Below are 18691 nucleotides of genomic sequence, written 5' to 3' on the forward strand. Positions count from 1 at the left end.
TGTCTTGTCATCATATGCTTGTACATACTGTATTCTATCCCTCCATCCCGTCCCATCAACATACTGTCCCGTCCCCATTCAACACAACCATCCCCCCCCTTCACTTCAATTCATTGCCTGTATTGCATCTCTCTTGCCACCGCCTTTCCCGCTCCCCATCAACCTACCAACCCTTGCACTAATACTTCCCATCGGGTCGTTGTTTTTGTTTGTTGTTATTGCTGTAGCATACTATCTCTCAGAATCATCATCACAAGAATTCAAAAAGCGTGTATTGTCTGTCTGTTGGCGTGCCTAGATCAAACTCGATCGCTGCTTTATTTCCTTCTGCAGCTGTGCCACGGATTTGATACATACAAACAGGGGATCGTCCGCCCTGCATCACTTACACGAGGAAGAGGAAAGGGAAAAAAAAAAAAAAAGTTACCTAGCACTACTTTCTCTCTCTCTCTCTTTCTTTCATTACACGACCCGACCCGACCCGACACTCAAATATATTTATCTACCATCTCCTCACCATGCCTTACGACACTCGCCGTAAATCGCTGTCCCTATCCTCTCTTGGAATACACGTTCCTACATCCAAGGCCTCCAAGTCAGCCACAGCAAACACTTCAACCACCAACACCAAGACAGCAGGCAGCATGTCTCCCAAGTCCCCGAGGTCGAGCTCATCGTCGGAAGACGACGGCACCCGGCCTAGCAAGAAGGCCAAGCGATCGCACGACAACTCCGAGAAATCGTCCAAGTCGGCATCCTCGAAAGCGACCAAGTTCACCAGCTTTGAAACGACGCCACCGCCGTCGCCCGGCCTGCACATGTCCATCGAGGACGACGACTCCGAATCATTGGCGCTGACAGAGATGAAGAAGATTGATCTCTCTGCCATCAATGACGAGATTGTCGAGGCTGTTATTTTGCGCCTGCAAGAGACTAGGAACCGCCCTCATTTGGTCAAGGAACTTGCCACCATCCTGATGAACCAGGTCAAAATAGTTCAACAGTAAGTTTCGACTGCAACTCCAGTCTACTGCAAGACACCGCAACCAGAATAGTGCGCTTACCACCTTGACAGATCTGCGAACCCGTGTGCGATCATTTCATCTCGTCTGTCTGGTTACCTCAAGCGCTCGTGTTGGTCTGCCTCTTCGCCTTGCCCACTGGCCAAGGAGCTGGAGACTGTCCACCCGAGAAGAACCTACTTTTACCTTACCGTGTGCCCTCATCAACCCCTACCCGATGTGTCGACTCAATTGGCACAGCGTGTCATTGCGACGCCTTCCCTGTCGAGCTCGACCTCCACGTCCGAAGATGCCGAGAGCGCTGACAGCGACCGGAGAAGAGAGTTGAGCCTCTCGCCCGAAGTTGACCTGTCGTCCCCCGAGTTTGACGACATGGAGGAGGATGTCCCGATGCCCGGCACACCTATGGGCTCCGTGTCCTTGTCACGCAACCGAGCTGCGCCCATCCTGTCAAAGCAGAAGGATGAGCCGCCGCTGGAGAAGGACGAGAGGGAATTTACACAAACCGCCGACGGACTGCAGAAGAGGAAACTCAGCGGCAGTTTGTTGTCCGTCAACCCTGTCGAGCACCTGGACATGTACGACGGTATGCAGAACGACTCCTTGTTTGGCGAACCAAGAGGTTTGAGCCTGGCCCCAAGTCTGCTACCACACATGGCATACATGACCAGCCCGGCTATGCGCCCAGTCATGGCCACGCCAGCAAAGAAAGACGGCGAGGCAGAAGGCTGGTCCAAGCTCGACGCCATGTTGGACTGGGACAGAAGTCCCGAGACCATTGAGCTTGATGAGCTTGATTGCCTTCTTGATGACTTTTGAGGACGCCTCAATCGTCAAACCAAAATATCTTGTACGATGCGACGTGGATGGCGTTGAGAGTGCGAGGCGCACGGTGCTCCTTGCCCTTACCTTTACTTTGATTTGCTTTTATTTTCATTGGGTTGCAAAGGAGTTGTTGGCGCAAAACCAAATATCCCTCGAAAAAATGGGTGGTTGCTATTTCAATGCGGTTGGTTCTTATCAAAAGAGGGACAATCGTTGTCGTGTGGACCCACGGCACATCTCCCTGGCAGCAAACAGCTGGGGACGATATAGATGGGAGTGGAAGTTGTCCGGATGGATGCAGAGTGTCAAATGTCACAATGTCAGAGCTTCTTATGTCAGCAGGGACATGAAAATACTGGGCCAAATCATGATACCAAAACACAAGAGTTATACGGATATCGTAGGGGGAAAACGGATCTGGGTCACTCGGGTAGACACAAAAAGACGTGTACATATAGAATTTGGGTCGTAACCAGATGACCTGGTGGCTAGAACACTAGAAGACTGGCGGATATGAGCAAAAGCCAGGAGTGCACAGCAACATGTGAAGCTCTCCCCTAAGATGAAAAACAAGAAGAAAATTCCACTTTTAATTAAATCACCAGCTGTATTATTGGAACTGTGAATGATATCGCGGGCTACTATGATACAAGATCATAAATGATGTTTCTGCACATCGGATCCAGTTTATCAGAAGACGGGTGTTCAAGTCCTTGGTATTATCTTCTTTCATTACTTGGATTTCGGTGTGAGTATCGACGAGCCCACGTCCCACCACTTGGACCAGCTCCCCTCCTTGGCCTCTTGTGCAGGCTTTTCGATCGCAGTGGGCGGCTCTTTAGTATTTGCGTCCTCACGCACCCTCAGCTCGATCCAAAAGTGCGTGCCAAACTTGAACCAACCGGGCCTGTGCATCTCGACAACCTCGAGCGCCGGAATCTTCTTTTGCGCATCCTCGACAATGGCCTCGATATCGCGGTTCCACCAGCACCCGAAGCGCTCGAAATGTCCAGAGGCACTGCGGTCCAGCAGGCCATTGACCAGATCCCACCAGCTCCTGCCGTGTTCGATCAAAATGATGCGGCCGCTGCCGGGCCGGACGACGCGTGCCATGTTCTCGAGCAGCCGCGTCGGGTCGCGCACGCTGCAGAGGCCAAACGTCTGGACGACCGTGTCATAACGTCCATCCTTGACGGCGGGTGCCGCCTTGCGCGAGAGCCGAGGCAGCTCGTCCTGCGCGTCGCCCTTGAGGATCCGCAACTTGCCGTCCAGCAGGGCCAGGCACGGACGGCCGCCGGCCTCGTCGTCGGGCCGTGCGAGCGCCGCGAATGAGGGATTCTTGGCGGTGAGGATCTCGGGACCGTGCGGGACAACGGTGCGCAGGCGCTGCAGACCGATATCGAGCATGTCCTCGCTTATGTCCACGCCGGTAAAGCTGTCGACCTCTCGGACTTCGGCCATGTTGGAGCGGCCCCAACCGCTCTTTTCGAGCAGGTCGCGGTTGCGCTCGCCGCGGGAGACGAGACGGGCGGTCAGGGCGCCCCAGTCGTAAAACTCGAGGTTGCGGCCGGTGCCGACGGCAACCTCGAGGACGTGGCCGCGGGCCTCGGCACCCAGCTTGCGCCGCAGCTTGGTGATGCCGTACCGGTGCTCCGACTTGTCGAGGTGCAGGTCGAACTCGAGCGGGCTCTGGATGCCCGGCCTGCCCGTCGGCACCTGGGGCTCGTGCCCCGTGCAGTACACGGGCGCCGGCTGCAGGTTGAGCCATACAAAGGACGCTGTGAATGAGCCCAGGCACAGCGCCGCGGCGCCGGCTCCGAACAAGGCGATCCAGCGCGTCCGTACCAGCTCCGCTATGCTGAACTTGCGTGGCGGTGGTGGTGGTGGTGCATGACCTCTTGTACTGCCGCTGCTACCGCTGTCCTTGCCATGGTTCTCCGGTGTCGATGCGGAGGAATCCGACGTCTTGGGCGCTGATGATTGAGCAACGGCTTTTGTCTTGGCGGAGGGAGATTTGAATGGCAGAGGTTTTGCTTTGCTGCTGCTGACGACAGACTTCCCGACCGTTGACCGCCTGCTAGACCCAGATGACGCTGCCCGTACTGATTGGGACGATGTGCGCATTTGCGCCGCCCACAGCAAATAATGCGAAGTTCCCAGCCGGGCTTGTGTCACCCTCAGCGCGCATTGCGCCACTGACCGTGAAGCCATGATACCGAGAGGGCAGCGGGCCGGCCCTCACAATTGCCTATCCCGACAAGCCACAGGGGAAAGAAGATGGCTGACCTCTTCTAGCTACACAGCCGCGTCTGCAAGGCTGTGGCATTGACTAGCCCTTCGCAGTCGCTCAAGGTCGGAAACGTCCACAACGTTGCCCCTGTCAACTCTTCCTACTCTGACTTTCTGGTCACCAATTGGCTTGCCGACTCGAAAACACTGTACCCAGAGAAACCTCCTCAGCCCCCCTGATCAGACTGACGTAAGGTCGCTCCCGATCGAGTCAGACTCGTCAAAGAAGCGGCGATCGACAACAGCTCTGCATTAGCCGTCGGATGTGACGCAATACGGGGGGTTAGCAAGACAAGAGATTCCCCCAACCCAGTATTGGCGGAGAGTGAAAGAGAGAAAAATAAGGAGACGTGACGTCTTAAAAAATTTCCCGCTCCCCTCTACGTACTGTGCATATCCGTGTATACTCTGTACGTAGATCTTAGTATAGATTCTACACGTGGGGAATATCACCTTTGGTTGCAATCGCTTGTCAAGCTGCTGCTGCGTGTCCAGGACTCCAGTGAACAAAAAGGGCGGCGTAGAACTTTTTAGTGGGGTCCGTGCCGTTGGAACTTGTTTTTAGCGCCACTCTCCCGGATGTGAGCGCCACTCCCCGGATAGACGACCTATGACGGACGACCCGCGTGGGAAAATCTGCAACCAACCACCTGCACTGAGTGCAGCCGAGGAGAGGCACAGGTACAGGCACAGGTACAGGTACAGGACCCTTGAAGATGCAGTGATACGTAGCACAGAGCTGACAAGCTAGGACAATACGAACTAAACAGCAGAACATTGGTTTTACTTTTTCTTTTGTTTTACCTCTCTGCTGATATTTATCAATATAGCATTCTGCGTCACTTTGCATAACATGAGACTGGGACAGTGCAAGCAAAACTACATACATGCCTACCATGTAGAGTGAAATCGTTACCGTATAATATAGTATCAGACACTGGCACATATCAAAGAGGACGTTTGTAAAGGCACATGCATATATCACTTGTATATTAGTCACATACCTCATACATGTCCTTGGAGTGGAGCTTCTCAAGCTCATACCTCACTGCAAAACACTAGGCTGTTGATTTTGCAGCATGTCAATGATAGTCTCTTTTTTTCTATCAACCGGCGAGAGGCCATTTTACTTATTTTCAAGCCTTGCATATGTTCAAGATACATGCCAGTTCTTGCGGTAACCATACTGAAGTCGCCATTTCTTTCAAGACTGCCTGCTGTGCCCAGAGGAATGAGCAAGGTCAACTTCTCAAGGTCTGCAAGCATGGCACCACCGCGTAACATGACAACCATGCTGCGACTAAAGTAAATCAACTAAAGAAGAACAGTGTACTTTTCACATGATTGTTGTTGCCAATGATAATCAACGTGGTTCCAGCTGAAATGGACGAATACCTTTCCAGTTATGGAGTAGAAACCCTCTTTTCAAACTCTCTTGGGACGGCTTCGGACATGTTCTGCAAACGTTGTCGGTTGCTTCGCATTGTCGAATCGAAGTGGGTTTTGCAAGTCCCAGCAGCCTTTCAGTCCAAGTCGACTCCATGCCAAGTAAGTATGGTCTGAAATGCGCTGCCTGCTCCCATCCTTCTCCAGCGAAGCAAGTCTCTGCTCCAGGTCTTGAGTGTTTCCTCTGCAAACCAGTTGAACTTCAACCCCTAGTTCTTCTTCATAGACGGCAACCAGTTCTTCTAGAGAGTTGTACCCAGACTGAAACTGAAACACGCCTCCACGCCCTTCTTGAACGCCTTCGCCGTTGAGTAGAATCTCAATCGTCCAAGCGGCCGCGTCATCCATTGCCGTCCAAGGGATCTTCCTCTTGTTCATATCGCCCCAATAATATGCTCGAGCCACTCCCCCCTCTTGCTCAAAACTCCCCGTGCCTTCGGCGAGAAGATACTCTGCAAAGGACCCGTTGATGATGTATACAGGACGAATCGAGCTCGTCAACGCTGCATGATTGGAAAAGGCAATCAGACTATCGTAAATGGCAAAATCGCCGTATCGGATATTGGTCCAGTTGCTCGTCCAGGTCGGCGCCACAAAGATGCCGACCTGCGCACGCTCGGCCGCGCGCAGGAGGAGCAAGGCCCCGTCGAGATATAGCACGGGGTTGGTCGAGTAGGCGCACACGACGGCATCCACGCCCGCCACGGCTCGCTCAATGGCCGGAATATCGTAGTAGGAGTGACTCGGGATAAACGATTCCAAAGATGCATGGAGATCGGGTGGTAGCTTTGTCGAATCTCGGCCGAGACCGCGAACTTGTTGACCACGACTTAGAGCGGCTTTGGCAAGTCGCTGGCCCAAATTGCCCGTTATTCCAACAATAAGGATAAGCATGATGCTGCCAATGTCGTTGAGAAGACAATGCTCTATAAGGCAGAGGCTATCTGATACTTGTCTGAAGGACTGAGATGTTCTCCTCACATTATATTGTTACATGGTGGTGGGTATAAGAAAACCACTCGGCATGATCATTGCACCGTCCATGGCCTGCTGACAAATTCACACATCGCATGTCACTGTTTCCGCGTGTTCGTATTCCAATGCTCTTGGCCCAAGCATTTAAGGTTCACAAGGTTCATGCCTTATAAGTATTGCCATTGCCGCTATTCGCTACCATGTATGTATATGACTTGAGAGCCAAGAAATTGGAATTGAACATTTTAATGCCTTGGCAATTGATCGGCAGTTTGGATGTTTTTGGAAACTTGATCTGATATAATAATTCGAACTCTTTCAAATGCCTGAAAACGCAAAATGGAGTATCGCCTGCCGTGTTCTGCACACAATCTAACCTTAGAGTTGACTATATAAGCTAGAATCGCGTTCCGCGGCAGCCGCGGAACGCGAGCCCCTGTGGGCGTCCAGATCTTGGAGTAAGGTTATGCTGAGAAGGAATAATGCGGCGCAGGAATCCTTCAACAACACATGTACGAAATTATTTGGACATGGCCGTATTTCTTTCTCTGTATCATTTTTCCACTTTGGGTCACGTAAACATTCCAGTCCGTAATCATAATCAACAGCATCAATGTCTTGGTTCCGAGGTAACACCTCAAGGTCGGACAAACCGTCAGCCATACTCCGCCCCGTCGCTCCTCAGTAGGTGCACGCGCCTCTCGAGACCATCGCAAGATCGATATTGACCATAACAAGGGAAGCATACCAAGCTGCAGCGCATCTACTAGGGCAGTATTATGCGGCTTGCGTGACATGTCGGTACACAACGCCAACACGCCTAACTGCCGAAAAAGCGTCTTCATCCCTGGAAGATGTGTTTGAGCAAGCTCTTGCACTTACCATCCTAGAACATTCGATGCTGCAAGTTGGCCTAATTAACGAAGACTCAAAGAAGCCGTCATTTGTGAGACTCGATTTTCTCGACTTTCGAAATCATGTTACTTGGCGGACAGTCGATGGCGCCTCAACTACTCAAGATGATCTATTGAGCGTCTTGCATGAGCAACACGACAAGCCTTTCGAAAAACTCGACCAGCAGCCTCTGTGGAGAGTCGTCTTGCTTAGAGATTCTGCCAATAGATCCATCAATGTTTTGTTCGTCTGGAACCACACCATGGCTGACGGGATGAGTGGCAAGATATTCCACCAGACGTTGCAAGAAAAACTAAATCTCCTCTTTTCCTCTGAACTACCAGTCATTCCATTGGAGGACCATAAGCTGAAGCTCCCAGAGGCGAGCAAGGTGAGCCCGACATTGGCTGACCTGGTAAACATCCAGCTCTCGGCAAAATTCATGACGTCCGAGTTATGGAAGGATGTCCGACCATCGTTTCTAAACACGGAAGCACAATACAAACCTAAATGGGCGCCAATAAAAAGGCAACCAAACAAGACGCGTCTTCAACTGGTCAGCTCCGACGCAGACGGTTTGCGTGCAATATTGCTAAAATGCAAGCAAAATGGAACCACGCTCACCGTGTTGCTGAATGTGCTGGCTCTGGCATCCTTTTCCATGCGGCTGCAGCCAGAACAAGCGCCCGCATTTGAATCAGGAACGGTCATTGATATGCGCCGCTTCATGACCTCTTTGCCGCCCAATCATCAGGGCCTCGAGCCGCACCGGACCATGGGAAACTATCTCGGCTATCACCAGCACAAGTTCACGATAGAGCTATTAGCACAGGTACGTGCCGAGTGCGACCGAGCCAAAAGCAGCAGCAGTAATCCGGAAGCGGCCAATAAACTAGAGCAAAGCTTGTGGCGGATTGCCCGCGAGCTTACCAAAGGAATCAACGCCAAGATGGAGTCGGGGATGAAGGACGACATGATGGCCCTGCTAAAGTTCGTGCCCGACTGGAGGAAGTACTTTGATGAAGCCATTACAAAGCCGCGGCATATTTCCTTTGAACTCAGTAATCTTGGCGTCTTGGACGGCGCCCCGACAACCACTGACAAACAATTGGTCGAGCAAGAGTCATGGACGATTGACCAAGCTATTTTCACACAGAGCGCCTCAGTCCATGGTCCTGCGTACATCATCAATCCCATGTCTGTCAAGGGCGGCAGTTTGATCATTTCTTGTACATGGCAGGATGAGATCATAGAGGAGAGTGTTGCTGTAGGCGTGACAAACGATTTGCAAACTTGGTTGGACGACCTTGGAGGGGATAGGCCGTTGAGTATCGAAAAAGCATAGGTGCTGCGTTTATTAGAATCACCAATGTGTATTTCCGTGGGAGATATTGGCTATTAGGTTTTCTTTTCCTTGAGCGGAAATATCTTTGCCAATTCATTCATGTGAATGATAGCATCCCTCGCCCCCGGCCACGTTTTCCGCTTGCCAGTGTTAAAGTACCGGAAAGCATGCGCCGTTTCGACGCCATTATTCATGAGGTACGACATCTTGGGGTCCCGGAACCAAAACTTCCACCCTTTCCAACCCCAGCCGAGATTTTCCATGCCCGTACCGGCCGCCTCGTGAAGCCAACCTTGGTATTCCCACTGCTTGACCATGGACACGTCGACCTTGTCATCCAGCCTCCAGCACGACGCCACCCACTCGTGGTGCGCGTCAATCGTCTTCTCCATGTCCTTGCGGCTCGGTAGCGGGTACACGCCGCGCCAGAGGTTACTGACAGCCATGGACTGGACATCGCAAAAGGAGAAGCCATTGTTCTTTCCAAAAGCCGAGTAGCAGAGCAACGCCATGGAGTCGGCGTAGCAAGGAGGAAACATGTTCATCCACAACCTGGCAATCTCGTCGCCGCCGTAATTCCGGGGTCTGCTCTTCTCGAGAAATGGGACCACGTCGAAGTCGGCTTCGTATCCGGTGGCGCATATCACCGCGCCCACGTCGTCGAGAACTGTTCCATTGTCGAATTCTATCGATCGAGGTCCGATGAAGCGATTTAATCCCCACTGGGATGTGAGCGAGCCATCCCTCAGCGCAGGAATAATGGTTTCAGAGGAGGTCGGTACCGACAGCAACTGAGATGGATACGGCGCCAATCGCCAAGCCGGATCCAGCGTTCCCCAGATCCGGCGCATGAGCAAGGCGATACCAACACCAGCGGCCCATCTGGCCAGGCGCGGACAAAACCGCTGGAGAAAGGCGCCAATCTGACGCTTGCGCCAGCTGACGACGAGGTCGGCTGGCGTGCCCTTGTTCCACCGCGGCACAATGACGATGCCTCGGCGGTGGGAGACGTGGACTTGAGAGGCCACGGGCAAGAGCTCGTCGATGATGTCGCCAGCCGTGCTGCCGATTCCTAGGACGACCACATTTTTACCTGCAAAGTCTTGAGCACTGCGTATCATGGGAATTAGTGAAACAATGTAGATCAAGAAAAGGGCATGCCTACTTACCATCTGTATTGCTGTGCGTGAATGACGGTCCCCTGAAACTTTTCGACATCTGGCAGTGTTGGCATGACTGCCTTGGTTTGATAGCCATGAGTGAGTGCCACCTTGTCAAACTCCTCGTACCGAACATTTTCATTCTCCTTGAGCTCCAGAAGCCACTTGGTATCATCCCCGTTCCGTCTCACGCTCTGGAGCAAGGTTCCAAACACAATGTCCTTGAAAAGGTCAAAATGTCGTGTATACGACTCCATGTACTCCTGAAAGTCGGCATGGCTCAAGTGATGGGGGTATTCTTGTCGAACAGAAAACGGTCAACGCCAGCAAATGCAAGACTCGGGTTTGCTGTACTCACTGTCGGGCATGGGAAAGTCGGACATGCCACAAGAGTATTTGCTCAAATTCGAGACCGTCGCTACATTTTCAATCGTCAACCTTTTCTTCGCCACTTTGATAATTGTCACCCTGAAAGAGGTGTGTACGTACTGCGATACGCAGAAGTCATGGTCTTGTCGTCTGTATACGCCCACAGGCCACCGACCTTGGTTCGGCGCTCGAAACAGGTCACCTTGAAGCCATCCTCGCGTAGCGTCTTGAGCATGGATAGCCCAGTTGGCCCTGGGAAATATGCGCCGGGTTAGTACCTCGTTGCTTGGTTGCAGCAGCGATATCAATAGTTTGGGTTAGATCGTAGAAGAACATGTCTCACCGGCGCCAATGACAGCGACCGTTGCCTGCGAGGTCATGGTGCGCTGTCGTGTAATACGCCCCCTTCTTTACAATACCGGCACCACGTCTCATGTATTCTTAAACAATGATCCAAGCTGAGAGTTTTTCAGCTCTACAACAATACTTGCGTCTGGAGGTGCTCTAAACTCTGCTCAAGAGGGAAAGGAGGTGGGCTTGTATGTAAGCACTATTCCAAGTCTTGTCTGGCGTCGCGGGGGACATATCTCGGGTTCGCCAAACTGAGTAGACAGCTTGCGACATTGTCCTAGATAAGATTTGGAGGTCATATGATGGAGTGATATTGGGTTGTCCTGATTGTGTACAAGTTCAGAGATACGGAGTTTGATTTCGTACAAATTGAAATCTCGACCTCTATCTGGATTCACGTGCCCCTTTGCCTGGAATTCCTAGCATGTTGGATAAACTAAGCCCCAACCATCAACAATAAAACAAAAACATGGGGGGTCGTCTCATTTGTCACTGAATATTCTTGATCGCGAGGGCACTTGCGGATGGTCGACTGGAACAAGAATCATCAATCAAACTGTCCCTCAAGACTCGCATAGAGACATGTTATTCTTTCAGCCACCGTCTTGGCAGATATTGGCGCGGAAAATGCACGCCAACTCACAATACCACCTGGGCGCGCGTCGAGACGTACGTATGCTCTAATCCAAAACGCGGGAAGAAAATGCAGTCATTCTTGCATTTGTCGGTGTAGCGACAGCGACATTGGCTGCAACTCTTGGGACTTTTCATGGTGGCATACGCGTACCGCTCCGTCATACATGCACAGTACTTACTTGGCTGCCCCACTCTAACTACCTACGCCTTGCAAGTGACACGGAATTGACATTTGGAGGCAAGTATTATTAGTGAGAGTCCTCGTGGGTAGACCAAGATAAGAATGCACCAATATCCATCAAAATTCCTTGGTCAAAGACAGTGCCAACTCTTTTTCTTGTCCACTTCATCCCATTGACGAGAGAAAAAAAATATCATATCATACAATGACAAGCGTGGAAGATTCTCAGAGCGAGACCTTGACACTCAAGGCTCAGTGTCACGTAAGCAATCTCTTGTATTATTTTCCCAAGGTACTTTTGCTGGGTTGTCTCACAAGTACATGTATTTCTCAATGCGGTTCTGCAAGACATTATATTCATCTTGTATCCAAAAGAAGTCACATCAGACTGGCTTATTGCGCTGAAAAGGTGCCTGTTAACACATATTATAGTGCGGCCTCGCTTCCTTTGCCATTGACATTCCCACCAGCGCATTGCCACTCAGATCATCCATTTGCAGCTGCAACTCGTGCCGCAGGGTGACGGCTCAGCTGTTTGCCACTCATGTTGCTGTTCCTGGGAATCCGCTCCCCGACGTATCAAAGTGGACGTCTTATAACTCATCGGCGTCGCTGACCCGCGTCTTTTGCCCGCGGTGCGGCTGCAGTGTATTATGCCACGGGTCTACGGGCGCGTGGTTTCTCTGTGGAGGTGTGCTGGAAGGACCAATTCAGGGGATACAGGACCGTCAGGCATTGTTCGCCAACGACAGCAAAGACGGGGGCGGCTATATATGGCTGCCGGAGAAGAATGGTGTCGGCAATGTAATCCAGCACCATGGCGATCAACGTGGAAGCGAGATGGTCGACGTGGAAGCCATGCGGCGCAATTTTGCGGCCGAGATGACGACATCGTCGACACAGGAACCCGGTCAGGACGATACACTGCAGGCTAGTTGCCACTGCGGCGCATTCCAGTGCCATATTACCAAACCCGATCCCGAAACCCCGGGACCAATGACCGGGCGCGGCAAATGGTGGCTCGCGGAGGACAGCCGCCGATACTGGGCCGGGCTGGACGCCTGTCGCTCGTGCCGCAAAGTGACGGGGTACGAGGTCAACTCGTGGGCCTACATACCGGCGTTTAACTTTCGTAACCCAGACGGCACGCCGCTCGACCCGGCGACACACCCGGCGCTGCATCATTACAGCAGCTCCCCCGGTGTCCATCGCGACTTTTGTGCCACGTGCGGCGCATCCGTCTTTTTCAGAAGGGAGTCGAGGGACCCTCAGGTCTGGGATATTGGTGCCGGTCTGTTGCGCGGTCGCGGTGCTCGCGCCGAGGACTGGCTTCAGTGGAACACGCTCGACTTTGCGGAGTTTGCTCTGGATCCGGAATTTGTGTCGGGGATTGTAGAAAAGATGCAGTCTTATAAAGCGGCCCACTAAATTCCTCGGCTCGATGGACATTTTGGTTGCTGTCGGTTGAATGCCGAGTAGACAGCCTCATCATAGTTGACGGTGGAGTGAAACCAAGACATGGCCATTTTCTGTGTTGATCTTGACTTTTTCGCGTCCCATTTGTCTATTCGCAAGACGCCGTAGTTGTAATTTGTCTTGTAATGTTATAATTCATAGATTGGTAACTCCTTGGCGCCATGTCAGGTTCCGTGACAAGCCCAATTTTTCTCGTGTAATGCACTTCTTGTTTTCATCTCACATCGACTACGCTGCCGATTTACACGTCAGGCCTTGGCGACGTTTTTACTTTGGTGGAATGGTCGCCTTTGTACGATGCTTCACCCTGAAACTGGCCGTTACTAGGCTCATGAAGGGCTTCCAAAAGGTCCAAGTCTGTCGCCGATCCTCCACCATTGTAGTCCATGTTGCGTGGAGTTTGACTACTCTGTACCGAAAGTCCTCGCCTCCAATCGGGCAAGCTTGAAAAACTCCAGGGCGACTTGCGCGAAAAGAACCTCTCTGGTAGAATGGAGCTGTAAGCCGGTGCGCAGCAGCAAAACATGGCCAGAATGCTTTGTATCATTGAGAATACCGCGACGGGACTAAAGTCATCTAGATGGAGCATCAGCAAGGTCCCCTCGCGAGACGATTTGGGGAAGAGAAATGTGTACATATTTTGGCCGAATTATACGTCACTCCAATCTTGATGAAGCCTAGCAGACCTACTCTGAACAGTGAACCATGCGTTAGCAAGTGAATCAGTGAGGTATCAGTCAGAATGAAAGATTCCTGGCCAGCAAGCAACTTACATGGAACCGAGACTGAACAAAATATTGAGCCTGCATTTGGCCGCGCTGCTCACTTGGATGGGTCGCAGCATGCACAGGGCGAGAAAGACAACGACCAGGTCGGACGCTGAGTTGGGAATCTCCGAGATCAAGATGACGACGCTTTCGCGAATGCAATGTCCCTCGAGAGTGACGTTCCAGAATTTCGCAGTCGGTCGACACTGGACCGCTTGCAAGATGACCATGGCGACAAGCCAGACTATCTGCGACGCTGCGACAATGTAGATGGCCACGGCATATTCTTGCTTGATGCCAAAGATGCGATGCAAAAGTGCCAGAATGCTCAGCTTGGTAAAAAGGCTATTGAACAGGAAAGCGATCAGGGCTCCAAAGACCAACTAGCACATTGGTTATTCAAAATAAGCGACGGCGCTATCCGCGTCCAGATGATGACGGTTTTGCTTACCTTTTGGAACCTTGCATATCTTTCTGGGTCCTCTGCAGCGACGACGTCGTACGCTCTCCCGTCCCCATAGGTCGTTGCTGTATAGAGATGACTCAGTCAGCGTCGACCTTTATGGTATGATTTCCGGGGATCTAAAGGCTGGCCGGCATCGACACGGGGCCCTTTGATCAACCCAGTAAACGGGAACGTGATTTTACTTACAGACCAAGGAAAGAAGGCAAAACAACACAAAGGTGACGAGGCCGAGTAGAGCCATATAGTCCTCGAGCCCAGGGCTGCGATGCGCACGACGAGTGGCGACGAAGCGGAGCGCAGTTAATCCAGCCACGATTATGGGCGCAAAGATAACAACAAAGAAGCACACGACCTCTTCCGGGTCTTGGAAGAAGGCGGGAGCCATGGTCGTGATCCTGTACACGAGCTCAAGGTGGCCGCCAGTCTAAGCGATGAGCGCGTAGTCGCTCGATCCGGACACCTAGACTAGCTGCTCATGGAGATTCAACTCGGGTGGCCATGAAAAAAACGTTTATAAATTGACAGAGAAAGATGAAGAAATGTTCAGTATTCTTTCGTTTGTCAGATAATTGCCAGCACCAAACATAAGCATGAATAAGTGTAGAATGCCGGCTTTGCAGGAGAAGGAGGTGTAACCATGTGTTATCCAAATACCAGGCGCACAGCGACGGGTAAAATAACGCGCCAGCGGCACGTACCAACCAACTACTGCCTCTGTTGGAGATATTTTGGCCCCCAGAAATTGACGAAGGAACCGATAGACAGGGCCTAAAGTCAGAAGGATCTGAACCAGTGCCGGGGAACTCGCGCGTGACACACGGCTTGAAGGCCTGTAGACGGGTTGTAGGCCGTAGGTGAAAGGTCATAATCCATGAGCTGAGCCGCTTGCCTGCATAGATGCCCCATCTCTAAACCACCAACACCTCATGTGCATGGAACCATTGTTTTTCTTTATTATATTCCTGATGCGTACTATGCTTTTTCACTACAGCAGTGTAGCACCGGGAAACTATCAGCCCTATTCCTAGTGAAGTTGAGTGGGATACGGCAGTTGGTCATGTTAGTGTTGTTTTTTATAACGGAACAAAATTGGACGTTGCAAGCTGGTTGAAGTCATCCAGAGACCCGCTCTAAACGACGACAGCACGAAGTTGATGAACAGGGTCAAATAAGAAGAGCTGAAATGATGCCCAGGATATCGATAGCGAGTAGCAGCAGCTTATCCAATGTGGGGTTCTCGACTGAAAAAAGTTGTCAGGATAGGACTGACCTGGAAAATCATGTCAGGCATGTTCCTGTTGTAAAAGCGAGTGGAACACTATAGCCAACAAGACCATTATGTCAGCACTTTATCCATGTTCCTATATAAAGCCTGTAGGATCCGAGACTGAGGGAGAAAAAGTAGCTAGCAGCTAGATGATGCTAGAGACTTGGCTGGCAGCCAAGAGCAACGATTTTCGTCGGATCTAGGCCTGATAGCCGAGAAGGCCGTTTACTGCCGCCGAAGTTATCAGTAAGTGGAGGGACCAGGATTTGTATGTAGTCCTGGCGGGCGGGTGGAACTTGGAATAGTGGTTTCAGACATCCAAGCGGGCTGGCGGGTAGAAAGCGCATTGCGCACGCGCAAGTTTGTAAATAATCGTTGAGCCGATCAATGTTGGGATTTTAACGCTGAAAATGCAGAGAAGAGCGTGCCAACAGCAATGTCCGTTCCGTCGCCTGAGGCAAACACCACTGCGATTGCCAGTTGCCTAGAGGAATAAGACGTTGAAGGTTGCGAGGGTTGCAAAAAGAGTCAAACGGCTCACCTATTGCAGGCAGGGACCCCTCCCACTTTTGCATGAACATGTTGGAGAGCATAGCTATTGTGGCGACTCGCATGGAAACATGGGGGCGCAGGTTTACTTCTGTCGAATGAAATCCTGCTCCATTAGCAACGCATCTGCAATGTGATGCTTCTGTCGCATGGGGGCCGGAATCTGTCGAACAATCATCGAATGCTGGCAAAGCTATTGCCAACTCGCCTGTATGAGCTGTACATACATGAAATCAGTCCTTGGAAACGCTTTCTTCATCGATGGCTTTGATTGGTAGCATTTCTTGGTAGGTACTCGTCAATTATACATTGTGTCGGGAATAAGAGGATGAATGAATGTGGAGGTTTTCAATCGGTGCGATAAGAAGCACCAAGCATAAATTCAAGGTAGCTCTCATCGGGCATTCGTACACTGAATGAAGATAGCGATACATGCCATAAGAATTCAGCCTTTGATCAGATGGACGTTTCCGGTAAACTTCTAGTAAATGATCTACAGTGATGTTTGGGGTCTTGGCCACAGGCAGGCAGGCAGGCAGGAGCGCCCTATGGCGTCACAACCAGAGCTGAGATGAAGGCAGAGCGGATTGACTGGCTGACAACCACGCCACAAGAAACGCGCGCGTGGCGTGGGCGGCCATGAAGGAGCGACAAACTATTATGGACAGTGTGCCAGTGTAGCACAAGAAAAGCAGAGTAACAAAGAAAACGCTCTTTGAAATTGATTATACTCAATCAATAAGGTGGGGATGTTATACACAGTACGTAGATGATGATCCATTACAGACGGTCCGGGCGATCATTAGAGATTACCTTGATTGTACATGATCGGGTGATAGTCCCGGGCGTTTGCTAATAAGGCTACTTGGTACTGAGCATGTATCTTGGATACGTCAGATCATTTGAGCTCGGCTCGCTTGGACAAGATGATACACATTGAGGAACTGCGAGTGAGATGACACAAGATAGTTGCCACCAGCGTCGCACAAGTAAGTATGTACCTATGGTTCAAAGACAAGACAAAGAGCAAAGACACGGCAGGAGCGATGACGCTAAAGCGTAACGGCTTAAACTCCAGTGCCATGTGCCCTTGGCTTTGTCTTGTTGGCGCATTAGTATCTCAATTTTTAAGGGTCCAGAAAGCATAGCATTTGAATTCCAGGTACTAGGTAGGAGTTCTTGACAATACTTCAACAACATTGAATACCATCCAAGGCAGGCATAATCGGCATATCTACCTGGGCCAGTAGTCTTGAACAGCTACCTGGCAATTTGCCTCCATTGTATTATTAGTTGATTGTAACTGTTGTAAGAAATCGTCCGATGTAACCTTTTCACGCACAAAAGGCGCAGAGGAAGCAGTGCATCAATGCGCTAAACTACGCGGAATCCGCGCATCCACGCTAAAGTACGCACAATCCGCGCAGAGAAGGCGGCACTTTGATTGGACAGCATGACGTTGTGGAGTCCAAGGAATCAGCTGCGACTCAGGGTCTCATTGGATATATAAGGGACAGGACTTCCACTCTTCTCTCGAACAATTACCATTCACAATCACAACATCAAACAACAATCTGACAAGATCAAGACTTCTGTCTACAACACTTACATACACACAAACCCAAACCCAAATCACAAACCAAACCATCAAAATGAAGGGTGACTGCGGATGCTCTGGCTCCTCTAGCTGTAAGCTTGAACCCCTCCCTCTTCTTATCTGCCTTTACCCCGCCGCCAACACCTACCCCGCCTCCCATTCAGCGGTAGTCGATGGCAGCAAAAGAGAAAACCACCAACTATAATCATCAGATTTACTGACTTCGCCCTCTCCTTCACAGGCACTTGCAGCTCTGGAAACTGCTCCTGCTCCGGCTGCGGCAAATAAGCCAACCACAACCACATCTTTCGAAGCTTAGCTTCGCCTCATCGCATCACTAGCAGACAAGACAATTGTCTGTGGTCAAATCCTCTCGGCAAACAGTTTCACGCAAACAACATGTGCTAGATTTTGGACGGGTGTCGATCGAGGATCAGGTGGAGGGAGGGTGTTTCATTAGAAAGACGTAGTTCTTTGAGAATAAATACACAACTGTGATCGTCTAATACTGTCGTTTCCAAGTGCCGTTTGACCATTATGCCTCGTCCAAAGTGCATTTCCTGCCTAGACTGCAAAAGTAGAGATCGAAAACAGAGAAAGACCATTGTCTAATGTAGATCTAGATAGTGCTAGAGACTACTGGTTCCTTGCAAACTTTCTTCCAATATGATCAAAGTCGTGTCACCTGCACCCTTGAACTGTATTATCGCTATTTCCTAATTCGCCTGCCAAGCTAGCTTGATAGACCAGATGCGCACCCACCCGCAGAAATTGACCCCGGTATTCAGAATCGCAACTTGACAAGGTTGATATGTGACGACACATGTCGACGGGCAGCCTGGCGTTGGCCGGAGAGCCTGCAGCCAGCAATGGATGAACAGCTTCTCGCAAGTGACATCGGATGATCATCGAAAGCTCGAGCTTACCACTCGAGTCAGTCACACTGCGCTACCTCATCAGACGCATACAGCCTCGGACCGGCCAGCACCTTACTTGGCGCCGCCCGTTGCGCACGTTCGCCGTGTTGGAAGCATCCAAGGCGTCTCCTACGTTTCGAATACAACTGCCTCGGTTCT

The 18691-nt window shown here is 51.1% G+C and overlaps 7 protein-coding genes across 7 annotated transcripts; 3 read left to right on the forward strand and 4 right to left on the reverse strand.

Annotated features, from left to right (window-relative positions):
* Positions 1 to 518: 518 nt before the first annotated feature.
* Positions 519 to 1841, forward strand: PFICI_14314 (uncharacterized protein; the record flags this gene model as incomplete). The annotated part of the gene is made up of 2 exons (XM_007842895.1): positions 519 to 1003; positions 1076 to 1841. 2 exons carry the CDS (start codon positions 519 to 521, stop codon positions 1839 to 1841), a joined length of 1251 nt encoding a protein of 416 aa, XP_007841086.1.
* A 738-nt stretch (positions 1842 to 2579) lies between these two features.
* Positions 2580 to 4058, reverse strand: PFICI_14315 (uncharacterized protein; the record flags this gene model as incomplete). The annotated part of the gene is made up of 1 exon (XM_007842896.1): positions 2580 to 4058. One exon carries the CDS (start codon positions 4056 to 4058, stop codon positions 2580 to 2582), a length of 1479 nt encoding a protein of 492 aa, XP_007841087.1.
* Positions 4059 to 5561: 1503 nt separating this feature from the next.
* Positions 5562 to 6476, reverse strand: PFICI_14316 (uncharacterized protein; the record flags this gene model as incomplete). The annotated part of the gene is made up of 1 exon (XM_007842897.1): positions 5562 to 6476. The coding sequence occupies one exon, from the start codon at positions 6474 to 6476 to the stop codon at positions 5562 to 5564; it is 915 nt and encodes a 304-aa protein (XP_007841088.1).
* Positions 6477 to 7170: 694 nt separating this feature from the next.
* Positions 7171 to 8796, forward strand: PFICI_14317 (uncharacterized protein; the record flags this gene model as incomplete). The annotated part of the gene is made up of 2 exons (XM_007842898.1): positions 7171 to 7241; positions 7296 to 8796. The coding sequence occupies 2 exons, from the start codon at positions 7171 to 7173 to the stop codon at positions 8794 to 8796; spliced, it is 1572 nt and encodes a 523-aa protein (XP_007841089.1).
* A 53-nt stretch (positions 8797 to 8849) lies between these two features.
* PFICI_14318 (uncharacterized protein) lies at positions 8850 to 10705 on the reverse strand (the record flags this gene model as incomplete). Its single annotated transcript, XM_007842899.1, has 5 exons — positions 8850 to 9906; positions 9966 to 10254; positions 10315 to 10374; positions 10446 to 10577; positions 10669 to 10705. The coding sequence occupies 5 exons, from the start codon at positions 10703 to 10705 to the stop codon at positions 8850 to 8852; spliced, it is 1575 nt and encodes a 524-aa protein (XP_007841090.1).
* A 993-nt stretch (positions 10706 to 11698) lies between these two features.
* PFICI_14319 (uncharacterized protein) lies at positions 11699 to 12921 on the forward strand (the record flags this gene model as incomplete). The annotated part of the gene is made up of 2 exons (XM_007842900.1): positions 11699 to 11755; positions 11926 to 12921. 2 exons carry the CDS (start codon positions 11699 to 11701, stop codon positions 12919 to 12921), a joined length of 1053 nt encoding a protein of 350 aa, XP_007841091.1.
* A 289-nt stretch (positions 12922 to 13210) lies between these two features.
* On the reverse strand, positions 13211 to 14587 carry PFICI_14320 (uncharacterized protein; the record flags this gene model as incomplete). The annotated part of the gene is made up of 4 exons (XM_007842901.1): positions 13211 to 13466; positions 13743 to 14119; positions 14188 to 14264; positions 14389 to 14587. 4 exons carry the CDS (start codon positions 14585 to 14587, stop codon positions 13211 to 13213), a joined length of 909 nt encoding a protein of 302 aa, XP_007841092.1.
* Between the last annotated feature and the right edge of the window lie 4104 nt (positions 14588 to 18691).

Source organism: Pestalotiopsis fici (genome assembly GCF_000516985.1).
Source record: "Pestalotiopsis fici W106-1 unplaced genomic scaffold PFICI_Scf_12, whole genome shotgun sequence".
Classification (NCBI taxonomy): domain Eukaryota; kingdom Fungi; phylum Ascomycota; class Sordariomycetes; order Amphisphaeriales; family Sporocadaceae; genus Pestalotiopsis; species Pestalotiopsis fici.